Raw genomic sequence first — 27769 nt, 5'->3', positions numbered from 1 at the left:
GCGGCGCCGATCTCGGCCCGGGAAGGGGAAATCCTCCTCTCCCCTCACTCACCAGGGAGTGCCAGGTTCCCCCCCGAGCAGCTGGGGTGAAATCTGCAGGTTTTGGGAGCGATGGATCCGGATTATAAAATCTGCTGAGCGGAGCTCTCTGGAAAAGCCGCCGCTCACAGCGCCATCTTGGCCACGCCCCTCCTACCTTTTTCTATGTCTCTCAGTGTTTTGCGGGCCTCCCTTTGTACGGGCTGTCCTAGACCACTGCCTTGTGCTGTCCTGCCACTTGAGACCTTTATCTTTTATAGGACCTCTGCCATGCCTTGCCATTTAGGGGTGCTTTCCCCTATTTTTTACCAAGCTACTATCCTTTTCTCATAATGTACTCACTGAGAATAGCTTTTAAGTATTGGAATTTTGATATATGTTTTTTCTTCTCTATTTGTATGTAATTTTAATAGAACCTCTAGCTCCTGAAGAAGCGTTCCTTGTCAACGTGAAACATGTAGAGCAATTGGAGAATACATCATTCTGGGAATACCAGACCTACAATGCTCCCCCAATTCCAACTCTTTAGGGGAAGTTTGTCTTTTTCCTTTATTTGGATTATGACCTAATTGTATACGTATATATAGGAATACACACAAAAATGCAGGATAGGATCCTCAATGGTGTTATGATATGTATTGTACGTCTAGAATTGATGTGGTTTTAATGATGTTCTGTCTATCCTCTTTGTTTTTTGTATGTTATCAATAAAATTCAACTCTTTTTTATACGTTGTGTAGTCCATTACAGTTGTGCCTTTAAAGTCCCAAAACTTTTTCAGTCTTTTGATATCCCCAACTCAAAATTCCTGTTCAATGTGTGCAGGACCTGAAAATCTTGCAAGGGTCACTGTTGGTAAAATAAAATGTATAATGTATATAGACAGACACCATTTTTAGAAGACAACTTATTGATTGGCAGCCATCTTCTGAGAGTCTGGTCTACAGCCATTTCAAAGCCTAAAAGCCTACCTGGTATACTTGGAGGATAACTATTGTGTCTTATTTCCTTGGTGATTTTTGTTTTCCTAATAGGCCAATTGCAACAACCCTTGCTGTAATTAGTATTTTGCCCACAATAACATAACCACTAGAGTTAGACCATTTTTTTCAAATTGTATTTTTCTTTTGGCGCATTACTGGTGCATACTTTTGCGTATTTTCGATGCTTACCGGTTATTCTTTCTACAGGAGAATACAGTTGTAATCTGCAAAACGCAGATATTGTCTGCCAGGTAGTGATAAATGGTTATGCTGTGTATGAGGGAAAATTAATCCAATAAATATACTCTGCGGTAATGGCAAATTTTTTTAATTCATTGCAAAGCCTTAGCGTCTATGTCAAATTTCAATTGCACTGTTATATGCCATTTGTAAGTAACTTCAATAAAATAAATATTAATTTATTTTTGATAGTCTGCAGTCCATACTTACACCCATACTTGTGTTATTCAAAGAATTTCTGCATTGGAAAAAAAAAAAATCACTCAGGAATAATTAGGTCAGCTTAATTAATTTTTATTTTTGTATTGGTGGCACTGTTATTCATCGATTAAACAATCAATATAACTGACTAAATTAATTATTCAGACATTATCTGACAACTTCGAAAAAATACAAAGTGTGGCGCTAATAGTAGCAATGAATGAAACTAAACATTAAGTAATATCATACAATGACAATGTGAACCAAAATTGATACGTGAACACAAGTGACAGTGACTAGTAAACAAAAATAATAAATCAATATATGTGTTCAATACAAATATTGAATATAATCTGAAACAACAAAGGAAATATGTGATAACAGTGCATAAACAGTTATCTAATGTAAAGTCCAAAACACCAAAAATTCGTGACATCAGTGTATGAACGGTTTTAGGCAGGTGTTTTCTTATAGGTGTAGAGAAACTTTCAACCCAGTAGCCTGGTAGGTACGTGGACCATAGAAGATCAGAGGTGCACGGAAGTTTAAAAACAGTGCCAGGACCATCACCAGAAGCTATGGAGGCTTACCGGAAGTTGTGGCCTGAAATGGCGTATGCCATACAGGTCAAAAAGGCTTAGTGACCAACAGGTCTAGACGTATTATCCGGTCAGAAGTTATCGTCACACAAACCATGGGGAGGAAAAATCGGTCAACACGACTTCCACATTGATAGATATACCACCGTAGACCATGCGAAAGATTCGTATTACATGTGAGGAATAAAAACACTCACATAGTGTAATAACGTAAAACTTGGATTTATTTAAAAAGTAACATTAAAAAACAGACTCACATTTTTTGCAGATAAAATTAGCGTATCAATCGTATAGCGGTAGTTGTGAGGGATCCACCCGACATGTTTCAACTGAGAAGTCGTCTTCTGGGGTGTGGACCCCCTCACCCCACCGCTCTATATATAGACAAATAGGTAATGACCCCCAATGGAAGTGTCCTGAACCGGAAGTGAACCAGATGACCTCACTTCCGGTTTTGAGGGACATAGGTTATAAGCTTAGTATTTTGAAGCCATTTATGAAAGCGGACTAAGCAGTCGGGACATATGTTGACATATAACTTAAAAGATGAAATTATAAGGCAAAAATAAGTGAGTGGTGGTCCAGATGGTTAATCCGTAACCAAGCCTCACTCTCAATGTCTATATCCACTGGATAAGAGCGCAACGATGCCGCTGCGCTCCAACCCTGTGACGAGCCTCATTTGAGCGCGATGACGTCACGCGTAAGGCTGGGTAGCGGCGACAGTGCGTTCCAAGCCGACACCCAAACCTCACTCCCGTATAGCGCGATGACGTCACGCGCACACCGCGACAACGGTGGTGCGCTCCGAGGCATCAACCACGCCCCGCCACCAATCACTAGACGTCCACCCCGCAGGAAGCAAGGCTCAGCCCTGTGAAACAGGGCGGAAGTGGCAGCCAAGTGTCAGCAGAGATGGAAGGCAAATTATATGAAATTTAAATGTGCTACAAGTGCCCATAAAAAACTTGGTGGTATGATCAATATAGATTAAATATACCATCAATATCCACAACAATCTATAATAAAAGATAGGAAAAATAATTCATAGTCTACCTTATATAGATTCGAATTATTAACCTCCCAGACACTTCCAGTAGGGGGCATAAATACATTATCATGCCCAACTATTATACTAAAAAAGCACATATAATGTATACAAAAAGAATAAGCCTAGAATATTAAAAACCATATAACGTGTGGCAATATATATATTTAAAAATATAACTAAAAAAGGAGACCATCACTATCAAGCTACCATGAATAATAAATGCCAGGAGGGAAGGAGAAAACCACAGTAAATTACAATTTATGCCTGGTTAATAAACGAATTGATGTCCCAATCGACATTGATACCTTGCGGAAAATGGGACCCCAATTCGTATATCCAATATGTCTCCAAACGAGAGACACCCCTAAGAGTAGACCCCCCCCCCCGCCATGGGGCCCTGTATTTATCTATGATGAGAAACTGTGTGCCAGCAGGATTTCTATCGTGACATTCCCTATAATGTCTAGGGACAGTATGTTTGGTGCTACCCGCCTTAATGAGGTTAATGTGTTCCGAGACTCGTACAGTAAAGGATCTAATAGTACGGCCCACATATTGTTTGCCACAAGGGCAAGTCAACAGGTACACAATCCCGGTAGTAGCACAAGTGCAGAATTGTTTAATTGCATATGTGCGGCCAGTCACGGTAGAATTAAACTCGTGACTTGCCCTTCTACCGCAGGTATTATACTTGCAAACCAGACATTTTTTGCAAGATTATATTCAATATTTGTATTGAACACATATATTGATTTATTATTTTTGTTTACTAGTCACTGTCACTTGTGTTCACGTATCAATTTTGGTTCACATTGTCATTGTATGATATTACTTAATGTTTAGTTTCATTCATTGCTACTATTAGCGCCACACTTTGTATTTTTTCGTTGTTATTTTTGCCCTTGAGTCTACGGGTGTGTTGGCTGCTTTCCCAGTTTGTCTTTAGCGCAGCGCTGTACCACATTTAAAAACATTTTTCACGGTTTAGACACTTAGTATAGCGGCAGCGCATTCACTCCATTTCAGCATGGATATTTTCGAATATCGTGCATCTCGGGTAGTCAATACCGAAGGTGTTTTTGTTGCCACTTCCAATGACACAGAAATTGGAGGGTTGTTTATGAGGTTAAAGAATGTTATGGTCTCGGAACTTCATCTGCAATGGGATCTAGCCTTTTTAGAACAATATGTAGCAGAAGGCATGATCCCACGCAGTCTCAGATGGGACGTTCAACCCCAACAGGGGGAGGCTGAACTGGATTCCTGGTTCAAATATTTTAACGATGCTGGCATTAAGTTCCTTGATTTTCTCATCAACAGGAAGCGTATTCGCCTCTCTGCTTTGGATCAGGAAATCAGGGAATTGAAAGATAAATTATTGGCATACAAAAATTCTGTTGAGTATAACACTCTATCTTCCAATTTGCAAATGCATCTCGTAAAGGAAGATAAGGAGCAGAAAATCAAAAAACATAAAAAATATTCTCGTGACATTGGGGATTATAAGGCGGGTAAAGTGTTTGGTTGGCAGAAATCTATCACAGCACCCATCTCGCAGGCCCCAATGGAAACTAGTGCCCCTAATGAGGCCACCAATGTCCCCCCCACGCAATCTTCAGTTCGTCCAAAGATTGCTGCTGATAAAGGGCGGCCCTATGGTGGAGGTCCTCCTCCACACACGGGACGACAGCCAACTACCCATACCCCTAGAAACCAGCATAGGGGAAGAGGACATCAATCTAGAGGTAGGGGTAGAGGAGGTAATAGGGGAGACCAACATGGTTATGATTACTAATATCGTGAACGTGAGAACTCATATCATCGTGGTTCCCCGGTTCGCTATCATGACTCCCCTCACCATTCTTATCACCCTAATTCCTCATCATATTATAGACATCCGCCTATCTCTACTTACAATAGGTATTCCCCGTTACATGAACACTATAATGAAAATGTCTGCCCGTTCCCCAGTGCCGGGTATGACCCATCTCCCTACAAACAACCGTATTCAGATTCACGTACTACTCGGGGTTTTCGCGAGGACACTCAGAACAGAAAAAGAGGTCCAGAAACAAGAGAGGGACCAGAGGAGCGAGGAGGGTTCAGAGACGAAAAACGAACAAGAACGTAATATGTCAGGGGGTATTCAACTTGAGTGATACTGTCCTTACACAGGAAGAAAAAAGTGTCCTTGATAAGGGGCTTAAATTTGCCCCCCCTCATAAACTCAACAAATTCAATACGTTCATTGATATTCATAAGTTCATTAGAAAAATCAATGTTCAAAGATATATTATCTCGAACCCTACGAGAAATATAGCCAGGGCGGCAACGTCCGGCACAGTACACTCTAATTTATCTAATCCCTCCCTCTTCAGCCCCCCAACACAACTTCCACCCACCATTAATCTATTCAAAGAATTAGTGATACGAGATCTAGCGAAGATTCCATTGAAACGTAAATTTTATAATCCCTTACCCACAGTGGGCCTAAAAACCCTATGCGAGAACAAAAATTTGGTTATACGCCCCGCCGATAAAGGCGGTGGCATAGTTTTACTAAACAAATCAGACTACCTAAAAGAAATGGATCGCATTTTAGGAGACCGTGAGACCTACATTGAGCTACCTAACAATCCAACACAAGAGTATAAAAAAGCATTGAAGAATTTGATAGCCAAAGGCTATGATTCTTATATCCTAAACAAAAAGGAGAGATCATTTTTAGTTCCCCTTGCCCCACGAGTCCCAGTTATGTACTATTTACCCAAAGTTCATAAAGACCCCCTTCACCCCCCAGGCAGACCTATAATTAGTGGCATCGACTCGATCACTTCGAGAATCGGGAAGTACATTGATTTCTTTCTCCAGCCTTCTGTACGTAAGATGCCGTCCTATCTAAAGGATACTAGGGATGTGATCAGATTGTTATCTAATGTTTCTTATTCCGGTGACCTTATTATGGCCACTGCGGACGTGGCGTCCCTTTATACCTGCATTCCACACCGTGAGGGTGTGGAGGCGGTAAAATGTTTCCTTAATAGGGATGTTTCCCTTGCCTCACCCCAGATTAATTACATCATAGAGCTTATTGAATTTGCAACCCAAAGTAATTATTTTTGGTTTAATGGCAATTACTATCGCCAACATAAGGGGGTGGCAATGGGAGCCAAGTTTGCTCCTAGCTTGGCTAATTTGTTTATGGCCAAGTGGGAGGAGGACGTCGTCTATGCCATGGATAACCCACATCTTCTGCTGTGGGCCCGGTACATAGACGACGTCCTCCTCCTGTGGACTGGGAGCCATGATGACCTGATTGACTTCATGGCCTCCTTGAATGCCAATGATAGGGGCATTGCCCTAACATTTGAGGCTAGTACCACTTCAGTCCACTTTTTAGATTTGGTCATTGACAGAAAAGAAGGTGGATTTAGTTTTAGTACTTATTTTAAGTCCACTGACAGAAACAGTTACATATCAACTGACAGTTGTCATCATACCTCTTGGATTAAATCAGTACCTAAGAGCCAATTTTTACGACTACGTAGAAATTGTACGGATCGAGACACCTATATGGCTCAGGCCATGCTACTTAAAGATAGGTTTGTTGAAAAAGGTTATAACCCGCCTGATCTAGATAGAGAGATTGACAATGCCTGTAGTATAGATCGCCAGACACTATTGCAGGATAGACCCAAACAATCCAATGACGAGTTCAAATGGTCATTTCTGACCTCCTTTTCGATGCAATACAAACATATTAAGAAGATTTTTGAACATCATTGGGACGTTCTAAAAACGGACAAAATATTGGGTCCACTACTTCCTGATACTCCCAAGGTGGTTTTTAGGGGAGTTCCATCTCTCAGGAACAAGTTAGCACCCAATGTTATTGATCCGCCTAAGAAACCATCCTTTTTTCATAATTGGACTGGGTTCTTTCCTTGCAAAAAATGTCTGGTTTGCAAGTATAATACCTGCGGTAGAAGGGCAAGTCACGAGTTTAATTCTACCGTGACTGGACATATGCAATTAAACAATTCTGCACTTGTGCTACTACCGGGATTGTGTACCTGTTGACTTGCCCTTGTGGCAAACAATATGTGGGCCGTACTATTAGATCCTTTACTGTACGAGTCTCGGAACACATTAACCTCATTAAGGCGGGTAGCACCAAACATACTGTCCCTAGACATTATAGGGAATGTCACGATAGAAATCCTGCTGGCACACAGTTTCTCATCATAGATAAATACAGGGCCCCATGGCGGGGGGGGGGGTCTACTCTTAGGGGTGTCTCTCGTTTGGAGACATATTGGATATACGAATTGGGGTCCCATTTTCCGCAAGGTATCAATGTCGATTGGGACATCAATTCGTTTATTAACCAGGCATAAATTGTAATTTACTGTGGTTTTCTCCTTCCCTCCTGGCATTTATTATTCATGGTAGCTTGATAGTGATGGTCTCCTTTTTTAGTTATATTTTTAAATATATATATTGCCACACGTTATATGGTTTTTAATTTTCTAGGCTTATTCTTTTTGTATACATTATATGTGCTTTTTTAGTATAATAGTTGGGCATGATAATGTATTTATGCCCCCTACTGGAAGTGTCTGGGAGGTTAATAATTCGAATCTATATAAGGTAGACTATGAATTATTTTTCCTATCTTTTATTATAGATTGTTGTGGATATTGATGGTATATTTAATCTATATTGATCATACCACCAAGTTTTTTGTGGGCACTTGTAGCACATTTAAATTTCATATAATTTGCCTTCCATCTCTGCTGACACTTGGCTGCCACTTCCGCCCTGTTTCACAGGGCTGAGCCTTGCTTCCTGCGGGGTGGACGTCTAGTGATTGGTGGCGGGGCGTGGTTGATGCCTCGGAGCGCACCACCGTTGTCGCGGTGTGCGCGTGACGTCATCGCGCTATACGGGAGTGAGGTTTGGGTGTCGGCTTGGAACGCACTGTCGCCGCTACCCAGCCTTACGCGTGACATCATCGCGCTCAAATGAGGCTCGTCACAGGGTTGGAGCGCAGCGGCATCGTTGCGCTCTTATCCAGTGGATATAGACATTGAGAGTGAGGCTTGGTTACGGATTAACCATCTAGACCACCACTCACTTATTTTTGCCTTATAATTTCATCTTTTAAGTTATATGTCAACATATGTCCCGACTGCTTAGTCCGCTTTCATAAATGGCTTCAAAATACTAAGCTTATAACCTATGTCCCTCAAAACCGGAAGTGAGGTCATCTGGTTCACTTCCGGTTCAGGACACTTCCATTGGGGGTCATTACCTATTTGTCTATATATAGAGCGGTGGGGTGAGGGGGTCCACACCCCAGAAGACGACTTCTCAGTTGAAACATGTCGGGTGGATCCCTCACAACTACCGCTATACGATTGATACGCTAATTTTATCTGCAAAAAATGTGAGTCTGTTTTTTAATGTTACTTTTTAAATAAATCCAAGTTTTACGTTATTACACTATGTGAGTGTTTTTATTCCTCACATGTAATACGAATCTTTCGCATGGTCTACGGTGGTATATCTATCAATGTGGAAGTCGTGTTGACTGATTTTTCCTCCCCATGGTTTGTGTGACGATAACTTCTGACCAGATAATACGTCTAGACCTGTTGGTCACTAAGCCTTTTTGACCTGTATGGCATACGCCATTTCAGGCCACAACTTTCGGTAAGCCTCCATAGCTTCTGGTGATGGTCCTGGCACTGTTTTTAAACTTCCGTGCACCTCTGATCTTCTATGGTCCACGTACCTACCAGGCTACTGGGTTGAAAGTTTCTCTACACCTATAAGAAAACACCTGCCTAAAACCGTTCATTCACTGATGTCACGAATTTTTGGTGTTTTGGACTTTACATTAGATAACTGTTTATGCACTGTTATCACATATTTCCTTTGTTGTTTCAGATTATATTCAATATTTGTATTGAACACATATATTGATTTATTATTTTTGTTTACTAGTCACTGTCACTTGTGTTCACGTATCAATTTTGGTTCACATTGTCATTGTATGATATTACTTAATGTTTAGTTTCATTCATTGCTACTATTAGCGCCACACTTTGTATTTTTTCGTTGTTATTTTTGCCCTTGAGTCTACGGGTGTGTTGGCTGCTTTCCCAGTTTGTCTTTAGCGCAGCGCTGTACCACATTTAAAAACATTATCTGACAACTTAAAGTACTATTAAAGACAAGTTTGTTTTTTTTTGTTTGGTTTTTAATAACAAATATTTTATGCTCACCTGTTCTGTGCAGTGGTTTTGCACAGCGCAACCCGAAGCTTCTCTTCTCGAGTCCCCCACCAGTTGGCTCAACCCTCCTGCCCGGTGTCACCTCAGCAAACAGCTTGCTGTGGGGGCACCTGAGCAGGCTTGCTCCCAAGGGGCTGCTGTGCATGTCCATTCAGATATGGAGCTGCAGGTCAGTCCACCCCCTCTCTCTTCTCATTGGCTCACTAACTGTGATTGACAGCAGAGGCTGCTGTCTCAGCCAATAAGGAGAGTCCAGAGTCCAAGACCTTTGTGCACACTGCTGGATCACGATAGGGCTCAGTTAAGTATTCGGGGGGCTGCTGCACACAGAAGGTTTTTTTTCCTTCATGCATAGAACCCTAACCCTTTAGAACCACTTTTAAAGACCTGCTAATGCATGGCCTTATATAGTTTGATCAGTTCGGTAATCCTAAAAGTTCTTGTTGGGAGCAACTTTCTGTGAAAAATTATGACTGAAAAATTCAAGCTAATCTGCAGCCACCAGCACAAGGGACAGTTTGCTGCGATTTTAAATACTGTCCCACATGTGGTCTACTGCCCATTCGCAGCTGATGTCACAGAGCCACTCCAGGCTCTGAAAAGTTCTCGGCCATGCTGTTGGGATTTACCCAGCTGCCTGAATAACAACTGGCTCTAGCTCAGCGTGTGGCCGAGAGCTGTGCCTGCGCCCTCACCCTGCTCCAGTGAGCAATGAAGGGACAGATCGGAAAGCAGTGACTGTCCTAACCACTCTGAGTAGACAGAGAACGGAGCAATCAGCGGTCATGTTACCGCTCAGTTCTCTCTGTTAAAGCCAATGTGGGACAGTTGCAGCATCATAATGATGCTGCAGCACAGAGGCGAATATGAAAGTTTGTTATGTACCCCATACATCTCCTTTTGGGCGTTCTTCTTTGCTTCCAAAAAGTAGTAATAAGTTTGATTGTTACAGTAAGGGCTTCTTCACACGGACGTGTACGGAGCCCCCTCTGCTCAGCGGGGGATCGCTCCGTCGATCCCCGCTGAGCAGACAGAAGACAGGGCCGTCGCTGTCAGAGCGCCGCTCTCCCCTATGGGGGATCGGATGATGACGGACCGTAGAGTCACCCGTCGTCACCCGATCCGATCACGGATGAAAAAGTAGGTTTTTCCTCCGTCACACTTTTTCGGATCAGAGCGGGTCGGATGTCAGCGGACATGACACTGCTGACATGCGACGCTCCATAGACCTCCATGGAGTGTCCGTTCAGGTCCGCCTTAAAAACTGACAGGCGGACCTGAACGGATCGGCCGCGTGAAAGAGGTCTTAGTGTTATGTTGCCCTGGCTGGTAGCCCCTTTAGGGCAAAGTGGCACATCCATGGAATTCTTGTCCATACTGCAGCTTTTTTCACCCTTCCTGGCCTTGGACAGCTTCCAAGAGAAAGTAGGAGAGGAAGGACAAACAGAAAATGATACAATATACAGACAGTAAGTTCTAGGTTAGAGGAGGAAGTGTCCTCAGTATAGTAGGAGAGGCTGGTGTGCAGAAGCTGGTGGCAGAAAGCACAGGACAGTGAGGAAGAGGGAATTCCCAGGACAGGCAGAGTGAAATCATGGGCTGCATGGGAGACAGCCACCTATAGCACAAAGAGGCCATCCCCATTCCCGTCAGGCACCAGGGAGATGCACAGGGCCAGGGGTGCATCTGAACTGCCTACCGTGGTGCTTTGTTGTGAGCAGAAGAACCTGTAAATCGAGGACCGTGAGAGAGCCACAAGCTGCTGGTGTGGTGAGCAAAGGAAAGCACCTAAGAGGGCTGCTAGGGATGTGGACTAGACTCCAGCAAGAGAGAAAAAAAAAAAAAGTTTGAGAGGGGAATTCCAAAGTGTGGCATGACCTATCGCCTGGACTCCTGGGATCAGACTGCCGACCTGAAGACACCTACATAAGTGGTGAGAGACCCTTTGGAAACCCCTTGATTTGAACTTGGTTTACTTGCCATTGTAACTTTGTTACTGCCAAGCACCCTTTTCCATTATTACAAATGCTCTCAATTTGAGAATGAGTGCTCCATCTACCCAGTGGTTAAAAACGGACGAAATAATAGTAGGCAGGCCATACAATTTATTACAACTCTTGGTGTTCCCATTTAGGAGATCTTCCACTGTGCATTGTTACATTGTTGTCAAGCTGGGTCATTTTGCTCTTATCCATCAAGTGCATTTGGCAAGGCCTTTCACAGGCGATAAGAGGGAACAAGAGTCATAGACCCTGCTTTAACATTGTTTTTCCTGTGCTTTAAAGAAATAATACTCAAACTGTATAAACCAAACATCTATTTGCAAGGCTTGTCTTGGCCCTAATAAAGCCTTTTACCACCTACTGGTGTGCTGGCGAGTTGTCCTGTTTAGGGTGTGCCACCACTGGGAGTGGCACAAAGTCCCAACAATCCAGCAGCTCCCAAGGGAGTAATTGCTACAGATACATTTAGGGTAACTCCAAAAGAGGTAAAGAGGCATATATAGGTATAGTTACAGTATATGTCAGCAAACATGGTAAGCTTATTTGTACACAGGAATACATTACTTTTGTATTTCCAGTGTGAAGACAAATAATTTATTCCAAGATGCATGAAGCTCACCCACTACTGTTTTCTGCATCTTACAAATATGGGCATTTACTGAATCTGATTCCTGTGAGGTCTAAGGGGAGGACAGAGCTACAGCTTAGTAACTCATACAGAACCGATGTCTGTTCACACTTCATTTTCACTTCCTGACAGCCAGTGTTGTGAACTATCAAGAGGAGGAAGTGTAAAGAAGCAGTTTGATGAGAGCACAGAGAAGAGTTGAAAATGTCCATCATGCACTGACTGGTAAGTGCAAGGCATTTGCTTCACTGTTGAAATAAAGTAGGTCAGGATCATATATGCAAAACAGCGAGTACAAAATGTTAGATTTCAGGTTCAGCAAGGGAATTTTTTAATTACAGATAGAATTGCATAATTTAGCTACATTCATGATGTTGTGATACTTCCACAAAAAGGCAACTGGTAAAACTCTAACATGAATTAATGAAACAGCTTTAAGTGGTCAAGATACTCAAGAAAGGGTACACATATTTTTGTTCCTGAATAGCCACAAGCATGTCTGAAATACCCCAACCACACCATCTCCCAGCATATTTTCTGAATCTCGGTTCTTATGGCATCTTGGAGTCTTGAGTGTTCCCACTCAATTTAGCATGTTATGGCACCTCCTGTTGCATTCCCTGTAGGTAAAAATCTGGCAAGGAGAATGGGAACCCATTAAAATGGCCACAGAATGGGTGTAGTTGAAACTCACACACAGATATCTTATCTATAGAATTCCCAAGAGAGAACAAAATCTCAGGAACTTGAGCTTTCCAGAAACTACCACAAAAACTAAACCAGTTGTAGATGGACTGACCCTTTAAAAATGATGCATTTATAGGAAGCACAAAAGAGAGTCTGTGTGAGTACAGCTGAGTTTAATCTCCTAAAGCTGCCCAGTACCCTCCAACTCAAATTCACTGTCCAGGTGCACTTTTTTCTGCTCAAATTTACTGCTTACCCACACCTCTTCAGCACAAATTCACTGACTGCACGTGCCCACCACCTTCACAATACTTTGCAACACAATCACTGTTTTCCTTTTTTACAAGCATTTATATAGCACCAACAATTTCCATAGTGCTTCACATACTGTAAATTCACATCAGTCTCTGCCCTCAATGAACTTACAATCCAAGTTCCCTTCATGTAACATAGATGGTTTAAAGCGGTAATCCAAATAAAAATGAAAAAAAGTAAAATAATTTACTCTAAAACATATTATATATATATATATATATATATATATATATATATATATATATATATATACACACACATACATATATATATATATATATATATATACACATACATACATACATATATATATATATATATATATATATATATATATATATATACACACACATATACAAAAGATGGCAGTCAGAGAATAAAAGCAGAAAACCAAACTTACTGGATTATTCACTTAATTTACCATCAAGCTAATAAAAAGGTGCAGGGTGGGCTAACGGATGGTGATTAACTGTTTCTGTATAGTTAACTTCCTCAAAAGCTTTGAAAAATAGGTAAAGTCTAATGGATGTTTTTGACAAAATAGTGAAGGTTTTGTATATGACGAAGTTCTACTTTACAGAGCAAGTATGCCCACATGTAGTGGTGTAGGCTGTAACTTGCTACTTACCATGTTGTGATGGGATATATTGTAAGCAAGTGACCAATAGTGAAACCAAGTTTAGAGCTTAGAAAAAGCAACACTAAGTAAAAGAAAAGCTAGCTAAAATAGAAACCCAGACAGGTCTTAACAAAAGTGCAAAACCAAAAAGGTAAAATACCAAACTACCCACAGAGTTAAACACGCTATGAGCCCAACTAAATAAAATTGCAATGGGGACATAAATGACCACCGAGCAGATTACATAACACTCATGTTGTCACCCAAATAACACTTCAGCCAACAAACAGTCTGTTTTCTATGCCATCATTCCAGATTATTTGCTTCAAGGGGAAGGAATTGGCTAATATAAAGATAATAAAATTAGCTACGATTTTCTACAAAGCAGAGATTAAATGTAAAAATATCCTGTAGCCCTCTGGCTTCAACATATGAACCATTAAACGCTATTTTACTTTCTCAGCCCTATTTTAAGGCTATTGCTGTCTCAATATTTAGTATAGTGGGTCTGTAAAAAATACAGTTGTGTGAAAAAGTATTTACCCCTTTCTGATTTTTGATTTTTTTGCATATTTGTCACACTGAAATGACTCAGATCAACAAATTTAATTATTACACAAAGATAACCCAAGTAAATACAAAATGCAGTTTTTAAATGACAGTTTCAATTATTAAATGCAAAAAAGCTGTCCAAACCTGCCTGGCTTTATGTGAAAAAGTAATTGCCCCCCTAAACAGCTCTCATGATTGGCTGGCAACCATTCAAGGGTATTCCCTATATCGCATTTATAGAGAGGGTAAAAAAGGGGGAGGGGTATGCTTGTTTATCAAAAGTGATGTACAAGTGAATGTGAGAGATGACATCACTAAGGGAGCTAGGGAGGAAGTGGCATCCTTATGGGTAGAGCTGCAAAGGGATGAAACTAAGGGGAAAGTAATACTGGGAGTATGCTATAGGCCCCCTAACCTGAGGGAGGAGGTGGAGGCGGAGCTCCTATCACAATTTGAATTAGAGGCAAAGGATGGGAAGTTTCATAATGGGGGACTTTAATTATCCAGACTGAGTGGAAGGAACCACGCATTCATCTAAGGCACACTGCTTCCAAAATGTCCTGCAGGACAATTTCATGGGTTAGATGGTAAACGCACCAACTAGAAACAAAGCGTTACAAGACCTACTGATTACCAACAATACAGACCTGATCAAGGATGTGGATATACAGAGTAATTTAGGAAACAGCGATCACAGGTCAATTAGTTTCAGTATAAATCACACTAATAGGAAACATAAGGGGAATACAAAGACACTGAATTTCAAAAGAGCCAACTTCCATAAACTACGAGCCTTGCTAGAAGATAAAAATTGGGATAAAATCTTAGGAACAAAAAACACAGAGGAGAAATGGGTATGCTTTAGGAGCATATTAAATAAGGGCATTAGTCAGTGCATCCCAATAAATTAAAAAGAGCTAATAAAGTCCTGGGTGGCTTAATTCCAACATAAAAATGCATATAAAAGCAAAAGAGAAGGCCTTCAAAAAATACAAGGCTGAGGGATCAGCATCAGCATTCTAACTTTACAAAGAATACAACAAGAAATGTAAGGGTGCAATCAGGGATCAGGGGAGATGGCTTGCACCCAAGGGTCCTTAAGGAACTCAGTCAAGTAATTGCCAGACCATTGTTCCTAATTTTTTCGAACAGTCTACTGACTGGAATGGTACCAGCTGATTGGAGAAAAGCCATTGTAGCACCAATATTTACAAAAGAGCCGAGATACATCCCTGGGAATTACAGACCAGTTAGCCTAGCATCAATAGTATGCAAGCTCTTGGAGGGGATGATAACGGACTATATACAAGATTTTAGTAATGACAACGGTATCATTAGCAGTAATCAGCATGGATTTATGAAGAATCGTTCTTGCCAAACCAATCTATTAACCTTCTATGAGGAGGTGAGCTGCCATCTAGACAAAGGAAGGCCCGTAGACGTGGTGTATCTGGGTTTTGCAAAAGCATTCAATACAGTTCCCTGTAAACGTTTACTGTACAAAGTAAGGTCAGTTGGCATGGACCATAGGGTGATGGATTGATAACTGGATACAGGGGCAAGTTCAGAGGGTGGTGATAAATGGGGAGTACTCGGAATGGGCAGGGGTGGAAAGTGGGGTCCCCCAGGGTTCTGTCCTGGGACCAACCCTATTTAATTTATTCATAAACGACCTGGAGGATGGGATAAGTAGTTCAATCTCCATTTGTGGACGATACTAAGCTAAGCAGAGCAATAACTTCTCCGCAGGATGTGGAAACCTTGCAAGAAGATCTGAACAAATTAATGGGGTGGGCAACTACATGGCAAATTAGGGTTAATGTGGAAAAATTTTAAATAATGCATTTGGGTGGCAAAATCATGAATGCAATCTACTCACTGGGGGAGAACCTCTGGGGGGGATCTAGGATGGAAAGGATCTGGGGGTCCTAGTAGATGACAGGCTCAGCAATGGCATACAATGCCAAGCTGCTGCAAGCAAAGCAAACAGAATATTGGCATGCATTAAAAAGGGAACTCCAGAGATAAAACGATAATTCTACCACTCTATAAGACTCTGGTCAGGCCACACCTGTAGTATGCGGTCCAGTACTGGGCACTAGTCCTTGGGAAGGATGTGCTAGAACTGGAGAAAGTCCAGAGAAGGGCAACAAAACTAATAAAGGGTCTGGAGGACATTAGTTATGAGGTAAGGTTACGAGCACTGAACTTGTGCTCTCTGGAGAAGAGACGCTTGAGAGGGGATATGATTTCAATGTACAAATACCGTACTGGTGACCCCACAATAGGGAAAAATCTTTTCTGCATAAGGGAATTTAACCGCTTGCCGACCAGCCGCCGTCATTATACTGCAGCAGGTCGGCATGATCCCGTGAACCGTCGTAGCTGTACGCGCAATCGCGGGCACGAGAGGCAGAACAGGGACGTGTGTGTGTGTATCCCCCTACAATTAGAACACACACTAGGGAACACAGTTAACCCCTTGATCGCCCCTGGTGTTAACCCCTTCCCTGCCAGTGACATTTACACAGTAATCAGTGCATTTTTATAGCACTGATCGCTGTATAATTGTCAATGGTCCCAAAAATGTGTCAAAAGTGTCCGATATGTCCGCCATAATGTTGCAGTCCTGATAAAAATCGCTGATCGCCATTACTAGTAAAAAAAAAAAATACTAATAAAAATGCCATAAATCTTTCCCTAATTTTGTAGACACTAACTTTTGCTCAAACCAATCAATATACGCTTATTGCAATTTTTATTACCAAAAATATGTAGAATACATATCCTCCTAAACTGAGGAAAAAATTTGCTTTTTTAAAAAAAAAAAAAATGGGGATATTTATTATAGCAAAACGTAAAAAATAGTGTTTTTTCAAAATTCTCACTTTTTGTTTTTAGCGCAAAGAATAAAAAACGCAGAGATGATCAAATACCACCAAAAGAAAGCTCTATTTATGGGAAAAAAAAAGGACGTCAATTTTGTTTGGGTACAACGTCGCATGACCACACAATTTTCAGTTAAAGCAAAAAATGGCCTGGTCATTGAGCAGCCAAATCTTCCGGGGCTGAAGTGGTTAATAAGACAAGCAGCCATTCACTAAAATTAGAAGAAAAGCAGTTTAACCTTAAACTGCGTAGAGTGTTCTTTACTGTAAGAGCAGTAAGGATGTGGAATTCCATTCCACAGGCAGTGGTTTCAGCGGGGAGCATCGATAATTAAAAAAAACTATTAGATAAGCACCTGAACAACCACAACATACAGGAATATACAATGTAATGCTGACATAAAATCACACACATAGGTTGGACTTGATGGACTTTTGTCTTTTTTCAACCACGTCTACTATGTAACTATGTAACCTTATAACTGGTTGTGCCACGCTTGATGGCAACAACTGCAATCAAGCATTTGCGTTAAGTAGCAATGAGTCTTTCACATTGCTGTGGAGCAATTTTGGCACACTCTTCTTTGCAGAATTAGTCATTAATTCAGCCACATTGGAGGGTTTTCTAGCATCAACGGCCTGTGTAAGGTCATGATACAGCATCTCAATTGGATTTAAGTCCGGGCTTTGACTAGGCCACTCCAAAACCTAAACTTTGCTTTGTTTGAACCATTTGGAGGTGGACTTGCTGTTGTGTTTAGGATCATTGTCCTGCTGCATAACCCAAGTGCACTTGAGCTTGAGGTCACGAACTGATGGCCAGACATTCTCCTTTAGGATTTTCTGGTAGAGCTCAGACTTCATGGTTCCATCAATTATGGTAAGTCATCCAGGTCCTGAAGCTGCAAAGCAGCCCTAGACCATCACGCTACCACCACCATGTCTGACTGTTGGTATGATGTTCTTGTCATGAAATGCTGTATTAGTTTTAGGCCAGATGTAACGGGATGCACACCTTTCAAAAAGTTAAATTTTTGTGTCATCAGTCCACAGAATATTTGCTTAAAAGTCTTGGGGATAATTAAGATGTTTTTGGTAAATGTGAGGTGAGCCTTTGTGTTCTTTTTGGTCAGCAGTGGCTTTGGCCTTGGAACTCTCCCATGGATGCCATGTTTGCTCAGTCTCTTTCTTATTGTTGAATCATGAACACTGATCTTACCTGAGGCAAGTGAGGCCTGCAGTTCATTAGATGTTGTTGTGGGTTCTTTTATGACCTCCTGGATGAGTCGTCGTCATGCTCTTGGAGTAATTTTTGTAGGGCTCCAACCACTGAAAGGGTCACCACTGTTCCAAATTATCTCCATTTGTGGATAATGGCTCTCCCCGTGATTCACTGGAGTTCCAAAGCCTTAGAAATGGCTTTGAAACCCTTCCTAGACCAATACATGTTTGTTTCTAAACTGTTCTTGAATTTTTTTTAGATTGTGGCATGATGTGTGGCTTTTTGTGATCCGATAGCGTGCTTCACTTTGTCAGACAGCTTCTATTTATGTGATTTCTTGATTCAACAGGTCTGGCAGTAATCAGGCCTGGGTGGGGCAAGTGAAATTTAACTCAGCTTTCCAAAAAATTGTGGTTAATCACAGTTCATTCATGATTCAGCATGGGAGGGGGCAATTACTTTTTCACATAGGGCCAGGCAGGTTTGAACAGCTTTTTTCCCTTAATAAGTGAAATAATAATTTAAAAGCTGCATCTTGGATTTCATCGGGTTAATTTGTGTAATATTAAAATTTGTTTGATGATCTGAATCATTTAACCACTTACCGACCGGGCCACTGTATAATACGTCATTACACGCAAAACATGCAACCTGTAGAATTTTTTAAACGTCACCTATGGAGATTTTTAAGGGTAAAAGTTTGACGCCATTCCACGAGCATGCGCAATTTCGAAGCGTGACATGTTGGGTATCAATTTACTTGGCGTAACATTATATTTCACAATATAAAAAAAAAAATTGAGCTAACTTTACTGTTGTCTTATTTTTTTATTCAAAAAAGTGAATTCTTTCCAAAAAAAAGTGCACTTATGAGACCGCTGCGCAAATACGGTGCAAAAAAAAGTATTGCAATGACTGCCATTTTATTCTCTAGGGTGTTAGGAAAAAAAACAATACATAATGTTTGGGGGTTCTAAGTAATTTTATAGCAAAAAAACATATAAACACTAGGGCTGCGCATCTTCACTGGTCTCACGATTCGATTCGATTACGATTATCTGGTCAACGATTCGATTCGATTCCGCGATGCATCACGATGCATCACGATTACCGACGAGCTCCCACTTCCGCTTGGGCCGCCTAGGTGGCCCTTCCACCCTGCAATCTTCTAGGACACATCACAGTTCCCAAAAGATTGCCCGGCTATGCAGGACAGCGCAGTGAGACATGCGCACCCGGCTGTGAAGCTGCAAGCTGTCACAGCCGGATGCCCACAGTAGTATTGCCAGCGCTGTGGACAGGCGGGGGAGAGAAGGGAGGGTTTGGGTGGCCACGTCACTGGATTGTGGGACAGGTGAGTGTCTTTTTATTAAAAGTCAGAAGATGCACTTTTTTGTAGCTGCTGGCTTCTAATAAACAAAAAATTGACTGGAACTCCGCTTTGAATTAAAAATCACCTCACTCCCTAAAAAGTGCAGTAATCCGGTGCACTACAGGGTACAGACATTCACACACACTGCTGGGAGGTCAGAAGAGATAGAATCCACAGATGACAAACAGCCCTGTGAATCCCTGTACTGTCTCTGTGCTGACCAGTGGCGGCTGGTGCTCAAAATTTTTTTGGGGGGCGCAAACAAACTGAAAAATACTGAACCTCCCCCGTCAAACGCAGCCACTTGTGCCCGTCAAACGCAGCCACTTGTGCCCGTCAAACGCAGCCACCTGTGCCCGTCAAACGCAGCCACTTGTGCCCGTCAAACGCAGCCACTTGTGCCCAAACGCAGCCACTGCGCCCAAACGCAGCCACTTGTGCCTGCCAAACGCAGCCACCTGTGCCAAAACGCAGCCACCTGTGCCAAAACGCAGCCACCTGTGCCAAAACGCAGCCACCTGTGCCAAAACGCAGCCACCTGTGCCAAAACTCAGCCACCTGTGCCAAAACTCAGCCACTTGTGCCAGCCAAACTCAGCCACTTGTGCCCAAACGCAGCCACTTGTGCCCAAACGCAGCCACTTGTGCCCACCAAACTTAGCCACCTGTGCCAAAACGCAGCCACTTGTGCCCGCCAAACTCAGCCACCTGTGCCCAAACTCAGCCACTTGTGCCCAAACGCAGCCACTTGTGCCCAAACGCAGCCACTTGTGCCCGCCAAACTCAGCCACCTGTGCCAAAACTCAGCCACTTGTGCCCAAACGCAGCCACTTGTGCCCAAACGCAGTCACTTGTGCCCACCAAACTTAGCCACCTGTGCCAAAACGCAGCCACTTGTGCCCGCCAAACTCAGCCACCTGTGCCAAAACGCAGCCACTTGTGCCCGCCAAACGCAGCCACCTGTGCCCAAACGCAGCCACCTGTGCCCAAACGCAGCCACCTGTGCCCAAATGCAGCCACCTGTGCCCAAACGCAGCCACCTGTGCCCGCCAAACGCAGCCATCACTGACCCCCCCCCCATTACTTTCTTTTAATAAATATATTACAAAGGATGGTGTGCCCCCGCTGTATGTGCTTTTAAAAAACGATGTCACTTCATACCAAATTTTGCCGGTATACGATCATGTGACTCCCGGCCGTCCCGCCCCTCTTCGCTCTTCGCTCACGTGTCTCCTGAGTCCTGACGTCAGCGGGGAATTCTCAGTCCCGCCCGCTGACTATAGTTATCGTATCAGAAGAGAGGCGGGCGGGACTGAGAAATCCCCGCTGACGTCAGGACTCAGGAGGCGGAAGCGGAGAGCGAAGAAAAGAGCGGAGAGGGGCGGGGCGGGCCGGGAGTCACATGATCGTATACCGGCGAAGTTCGGTATGAAGTGACATTGTTTTTTAAAAAAGCACATACAGCGGGGGCACACCATCCTTTGTAATATATTTATTAAAATAAAGACAGTTTAAAAATTTTCTCGAGCGCTTTCCCGGGAGGGGCGGGGCTACTAATGACGTCACCAAACATCGATTTTCGGGGTTTTATGCATCGATGCCGCATCGGGGACACCCGAATCGCGATGCATCGATGCAACGATTAATTTCAGCACCCCTAATAAACACCTAAAATCCAAAACGAGGCTGGTCCTTAAGTGGTTATGTGTGACAAACATGCAAGAAAATAAAAAATCAGAAAGGGGGCCAATAGTTCTTCACACAACTGTATGTGTGTAAAAAAAAAACAAGCAATCAATCAAAAAAATTAAAGAAATATAAAACTAAATTGTGAATTTAATTATTTATGATTTTCTGGTGCAAATCTAAAATTCAAAAAAGCATAGCGATTTACTGCTTGCTGCTTTTCAGTACTTTTATTGAAAGTGATTCTAAGAGAATATATAATTATACATATATATATATATATATATATATATATATATATATATATATATATATATATATATTTTTTTTTTTTTTTTAAATTACATGTTATACTTACCTGCTCTGTGCAATGGTTTCTGCAATGCAATTGGGGGGGGGGGGGGGGGGGGATGGAGCTGCACAAAGCAGGTTTTTTTACCTTAGGGCATAGAATGCGTTAGGGTAAAAAGCCTTTTACCTTTAGAACCACTTTAAAACCAAATAATAAAGGAACTAGGAATTACCTAGCTTGGTAATTTAGAAAGGTAAAGCATGCAACAAATGAAATCCGACGGAAGTCATAACTTTCTATGTGCATACTTGTCAAGCTTACTAAGGCCTCATTCACACAGCTGATTAGCATTGTACAATGCCAAGGATCAGCATATTTCTGCAGTGGGGATCTCAAGTGTTAGCGATCAGCCGCAGACAAGAAGCCTATACAAATCAAGCAGCTCTGGACAAAGACAATTTACAATCAGGGCTGCCTATCTGTCCCTAACTGCATGTAACTGGTAATTGGCTGTGTGAATGAGGCCTAACCCAGAAATCACTGAAGCCAGTACACTGTACCTTTTCAAAAGGGGAGGTCAGCAATGGCAGCTTCCACTGTTTTCTCAGTACAGGGATACAGTGGCTGAAAATAACAGGTCAGTTGTTTGACAACTGTAACTGAAAGAACAGTCTTCATTTGCACAAATCCAAATATGCACTAAAAAGTGAGAACTAAAAAAAATGGAAGTTCAAATTGCAGGTTAGTTACTGTGGGGCAATCGAGACAGTTCCCACAAAAGATATATACAAGCTTTGTCAAGGTCAGGAGGTACTATAAGAAAACAACCATATAAAAAAAAAAGTATGCAATATAAACATGTAGGAAACAGAGAGCGTGGGTTAATAAGAACATGTGCCCAGACTATTCACAATAATGTATGTATATGTTGTGAACAAGCATCTAAAAAGCATTTATAAAAAGCCCTCATTTGCTTTTGTAGCTATAGACATTTTGTAGATCTTAAAGAGTCCACCTAGAAAAAAAAATATTAAAAGCCAGCAGCTACAAATACTGCAGCTGCTGACTTTTAATAAATGGTCACTTACCTGTCCTGGAGTCCAGCGATGACAGCAGCCGAATCCGATCAATCGCTCGGCTCTCCGCTGCTGCCGCCGCCATTCTCTGTGGGAAGTGAAGTGAAGTGTTGCCGCTTCATTTCCCGGTTCCCTACTGCGCATGCGCGAGTCGTGCTGCGCGTTCTAACTGGTCCCCGCTATCTCCTGGGACCTGTGTGTTTCCCAGGAGACAGCGGGGGGGGGGTGTGGGAAGGGGCGTGACTCCAGCAGGAGTCTATTACAGGAAGTGGGTGCAAATACCTGTAGTAGACAGGTATCTGCACCCCCTCCCCCCTGAAAGGTGCCAAGTGTGGCACCAGAGGGGGAGGAGGAATCAGATGAGCGGAAGTTCCACTTTTGGGTGGAACTCCGCTTTAATCTTCAAAGTTCACAACAGAGGCTTTGAAATCTTAAAGAGGAGTTCCCATTTTAAAAACAAAATTAAAAGTCGGCAGCTACAAATACTGCAGCTGCTGACTTTTAATAATCGGACACTTACCTGTCCCACAGTCCAGCGATGCGGGGGATAGAAGCTCCGCTCGACTCCCCTCCGTTCGGCGGCGCCGGCATCGCAACTGTGGGCGCCGGCTGTGATCCACAGCCGGGCACCCACTGCGCATGCGCGAGCAGCCCCCGCGCCGTGATTGGCCGCTCAGTCAATCGGGACCTGTAATGTGTCCCAGATGATTGACAAGAGGGAGGGGGCAGAGCTGAGCCCTTCCTGCGCCGAGAGGAAGTGATGTCACCAGCCCAGGCACTGAAGGAGGCAGACTACGTGGGACCCCCTAGCAACAGCCATTTAGAGGTGAGTAAAAAAAAATTTTTTCCAAATGTTTTTTTTAATTTAGAGGTGAGTAAAAAAAATATTTTTCCAAATGTTTTTTTTAATTTTTTTTTAGGAACATTCATGCTTTTTTTTTTTTTTTTTCCGGTGGAACACCACTTTAAGTTTGTTTCATATTACTTTCTATGGAAAGCAGATCTTGGAAACCTGCCAGCCTTCTAATATAAACACAGAGCAAGTGCTTCTAGGCCAGGGGTCAGCAACCCCTGGCACGCTGCCACATTTATGCTGGCACGTGAGGGATGCCTGGGACACCCATCTCCCACACATCAGCAAAGCCGGTGGGCAGTTGCGGCTGGCTACACAAAAGGAAGCACAGCGGGGATCACCTCATTGCCCACCTTCCTCCGTTCCCACCCACCTAACTAACTCGGCTTGCATACAGCTGACATTGAAACAGCAGGTGGCTGGATCTAGGGAGTGGTGCAACGCGTCGCCTCCCTCCCCTGCATGAATGCTGGTAAGCTCTTTCTCCCATCCTTGGACTACACTCAGATTTACCACAGGACATTTAACCGAGCGTCTCTTCACCTACACACTGCTAATCAGTTTCTTTTCCAGACACAACCGCGATTGGCATAGCATGTGGCTAGTGGTTGCAGTTCTGACCCATGAAATCCTCAGCCTGCAAAAGCCAGCTACACACTGTGTAAATCCAGGTTGTGTCTGCAAAAGAATCAGCTCTTAGCTGTGTGCAGTGTTAGGAGAAGCAGCTGAGTGTGCTGTCAGCAGTGACACCATCCTCTGTCCTGCCGATGTGCCCTCCCCTCTGCCCTGCTGATGCCACCCCCCCTGCTGAGGCACCCCCGCCCCCCAATGCCCAGCTGATGCACATTCTCTGCCCTCCTGTTGCCCATCTCCTGCCCTGCGGACGCCAGTCCTCTGCCCTGCTGACACGCATCTTCTGCCCTGCTGATACTCTTCCTCTGCCCAGGTAAGCCCTGACCTGCTGACCTTATCATATGCCATGCTGACCCCAGTCCTTGGTCCTGCTGATGCCAGTCCTCTCCCTTGCTGAGCCCTGCCCTGCTGACTTTATCTGATGCCCTGCTGGCCCCATTCTCTGCCCTGCTGACCTCTGTCTTCCTTGCTGCTAACCCATGTACACTGCCCTATCAACTCCTGTCCACTGCACTGCTGACCCCGTGTCCTCTGCTTTTCTGGCCCTGTCCTCTGCCCTGACCTCCCATTCTGTGCCCCCCCCCCAAATCAGATATTTCAAGCTGCCTGCTCTCATTTTGGACTAGTAATTAACCAGCTATTGGGAACTAATTTAGAGGTGCATGAATTGGACTAATCTGAGGTGTGCTTGTGCAGAAATTGGGGTTATCTGAGGTGTAAAGATGCAGGATTTGGGGCTGATCTGAGGTGTGAAGGTGCAGGAATTGGGGTGATCTAAGGTGTGAAGGTGCAAGAATTGGGAAAATGTGAGGTGTGAAAGCACAGAAATTGGGGTGATTTGAGGTGTGAAGGCACAGGAATTGAGATGAAGTGAGGTGTGATGGTGCAAGAATTGCAGTGACGTGAAGTGCGAAGGTGCAGGTACCGGGTGTTCTGAGGTCTTTTGAACAGCAATTAGGCTAATTTGAGGTGTAAAGGTACAGGAGTTGGGGCTGATCTGAGGTCTGAAAGTGAAGGAATTTTGACTTATCTGGGAGGTGGGTAAGTGCAAGATTTGGGTCTGATCTGCAGTGTAAAGGTGCTAGAATTGGGATAATCTGAGGTGTGAAGGTGCAGGAAATGGGGTGATCTGATGTCTATAGTGCAGGGATTGGGTTGATTTGACGTGTGAAGGTTGCCTACCCCTGTTCTAGGCTGTTAAGCTGCATTCAAACTTCAGCAGGCGGATTTGCCGTGAATCTGCCCACGATTTGAAAGCGCTGATATGTGAATGGCAAATCATGGGCCTCGCATTTGAGATGCCCTTCATGTGAATGACGCCTCAAATGGCGGCTCGGGTCTGGCGCGATAAATTGAGGTGCAATCGCGGCAACACACATCGCGGGAAGCATGTTGCCCAAAAAAAGTTCAGGAGCTACTTTTGGCCAACATGCTTCCCTCAATGTTTGTTGCCGCGCAATTTATCGCGCAGCAGACCAGCGCCATGATGTGAGATGTCATTCAAAAGAATGGCATCTCAAATGCGAGTCCCGCGATTTGCTGAAGTGTAAATGCAGCCTTAGAAACTGACTGAATATGGATCAACGGAAAATGGGTTTGTGTTGTGATCTTTGAGGATGTTATAATATTAAATTACTTTGATTAGTCAAAATTACACACAAATCGATAAAAATAATGCATGTGCTGTAAATGTATCTGTTCTATGCAATAATACTATTATTGAACTAAAAATAAACACTTTTCTTTCTGTTGAAAAAAATATAAACACTTTTGATTGTTAAAAACTAAAAGATATGGTAATGAAAATATTACCTACCTCTTGCAGCCATTATAACTGTAAGATATCCACTAAATTATTACTAACAACAGCTGTTATTTTACATAGTATTTATTCTATACTTTTGTGTTGTAGAGCCCCTGGGATTGCTTAACATACAATTATGGATATTGTAAATCAAAGTCAAACTCGTGCTCCAGATCTCTGGTTGTTTCAAGAATATGGAATTCCTGCACTGGTATATTACAGTATTGTCCTCCCAATTGGACTGTTTGTTAATGTCACAGCACTCTGGGTCTTTAGTTGCACCACTAAAAAAAGAACAACGGTTACTGTGTACATGATGAATGTGGCATTGCTAGATTTAATGTTTTTACTTTTTGTCCCTTTCCGGATATTGTACTATGCCAAACAATCCTGGCCCTTTGGAGACGTATTCTGCCGGATTATGGGTGCACTTACTGTATTTTATCCAAGTGTGACATTATGGCTGCTTGCTTTCATCAGTGCGGATCGGTATATGGCCATCGTACAGCCCAAGCAAATCAAGGAACTGAAGAACATCTCCAAAGCAATGGCAGCATGTTTTGGAATTTGGATAATGACAATAGTGACCACAACCCCTTTGCTCTTTGTGTATGAGGACCCAGACAAAGACTTGAATTTTACCACTTGCTTTAAAATGTTTGATCTCATCCACTTTAAACGAAACAGTATTTTGAACTTTGCCCGCTTAATTTTCTTTTTCCTGATCCCTCTGCTCATCATGATAGGCTGCTATGTCATCATTATCTACAGTCTAGTGAGTGGAAGAACTTCTCGGCTAAAGCCCAAAGCAAAAAGAAAATCTATACAGATCATCGTGACATTAGTTGTGCAAGTTCTGGTCTGTTTTGTACCATTTCATGTGTGTTTTTTGCTACTTATGATCCAGCAAGCACATGAGCACTACGTGTTATGGGGGCAGGTGTCTACCTTCTTGATGAACCTGAGTACCTGCTTGGATTTAATCTTGTATTATATTGTCTCAAAGCAGTTTCAGGCACGAGTCATCAGTGTCATCTGGTACCGCAACTATCTGCGCAGTGTACGTAGGAAAAGCATGAGAACGGGCAGCATTCGTTCCTTGAGCAATGTTAACAGTGAAATGATTTGATAAATGTACATTTACTAAGTGGATAAATTTTAATTAAAAATATGTGATAAAAATATGATTATAACTTTCATTTAAGTTTAAACAGCACTCACATAGGGACCTTTATTTAAAGTGGACATTTCTCCCCGTTCTTAAAAATCACAGCAGCATAAAGCTCCGCATGCGGATATGAAATCATCTTACATTCATTTAACATGTTTGCACTTACTTACAATTACAGTTTTACCACTTCCTGGTTGAATGAGGCACTGGCAATGTACCAGGGCCTCACAGATGCATTCTAGGAAGTTCCTGTCACATGTTGCAGGAAGCAGACCCAGAGAAGAATTGGGAGAAAAAAAAGAAGGTATGCAAGCATAAAAATCCTACAACTATCTATAAGTATCTGTTTGCCATTACTAAACATTTCAAAAAGATGTCTTTGTTGTAAATTTTGTGATAAGATTGAAGTTCCTCTTTAGAACATATCAGTGTTCAGCATCCTGTAACAAACCTTCAAGTGATTGTAAAGGATTACTTTTTTTTGTTTTTTTTTTTTTAAATAACAAACATGTCATACTTACCTCCACTGTGCAGCTCATTTTGCACAGAGTGGCCCC

General features: G+C 42.6%; 2 protein-coding genes across 3 annotated transcripts in view; one reads left to right on the top strand and one right to left on the bottom strand.

Moving 5' to 3' along the window:
- UBAC2 (UBA domain containing 2) overlaps positions 1 to 27769 on the bottom strand; it is a 292792-nt gene that overhangs the window by 214405 nt on the left and 50618 nt on the right. The gene's annotated exons all lie outside the window — the stretch shown is intronic.
- On the top strand, positions 10689 to 27228 carry GPR18 (G protein-coupled receptor 18). 2 transcript variants are annotated; one of them, XM_073614428.1, is made up of 3 exons: positions 10689 to 11345; positions 12176 to 12268; positions 26150 to 27228. In XM_073614428.1, the coding sequence occupies exon 3, from the start codon at positions 26178 to 26180 to the stop codon at positions 27168 to 27170; it is 993 nt and encodes a 330-aa protein (XP_073470529.1). In that variant the 5' UTR covers positions 10689 to 11345; positions 12176 to 12268; positions 26150 to 26177; the 3' UTR covers positions 27171 to 27228. The 2 variants fall into 2 exon arrangements, with proteins under 2 accessions (XP_073470529.1, XP_073470528.1); XM_073614427.1 differs by lacking the exon at positions 10689 to 11345 and having other exon boundaries at positions 12116 to 12268.

The sequence above is a fragment of the Aquarana catesbeiana genome, linkage group LG02 (genome assembly GCF_042186555.1).
Source record: "Aquarana catesbeiana isolate 2022-GZ linkage group LG02, ASM4218655v1, whole genome shotgun sequence".
Classification (NCBI taxonomy): domain Eukaryota; kingdom Metazoa; phylum Chordata; class Amphibia; order Anura; family Ranidae; genus Aquarana; species Aquarana catesbeiana.
This window is presented reverse-complemented; position numbering and strand designations above follow the sequence as displayed.

What these genes read in the sequence shown, in the direction of transcription:
- GPR18 (XM_073614428.1), top strand. Translation starts at nt 26,178, where the DNA reads ATGGATATTGTAAATCAAAGTCAAACTCGTGCTCCAGATCTCTGGTTG.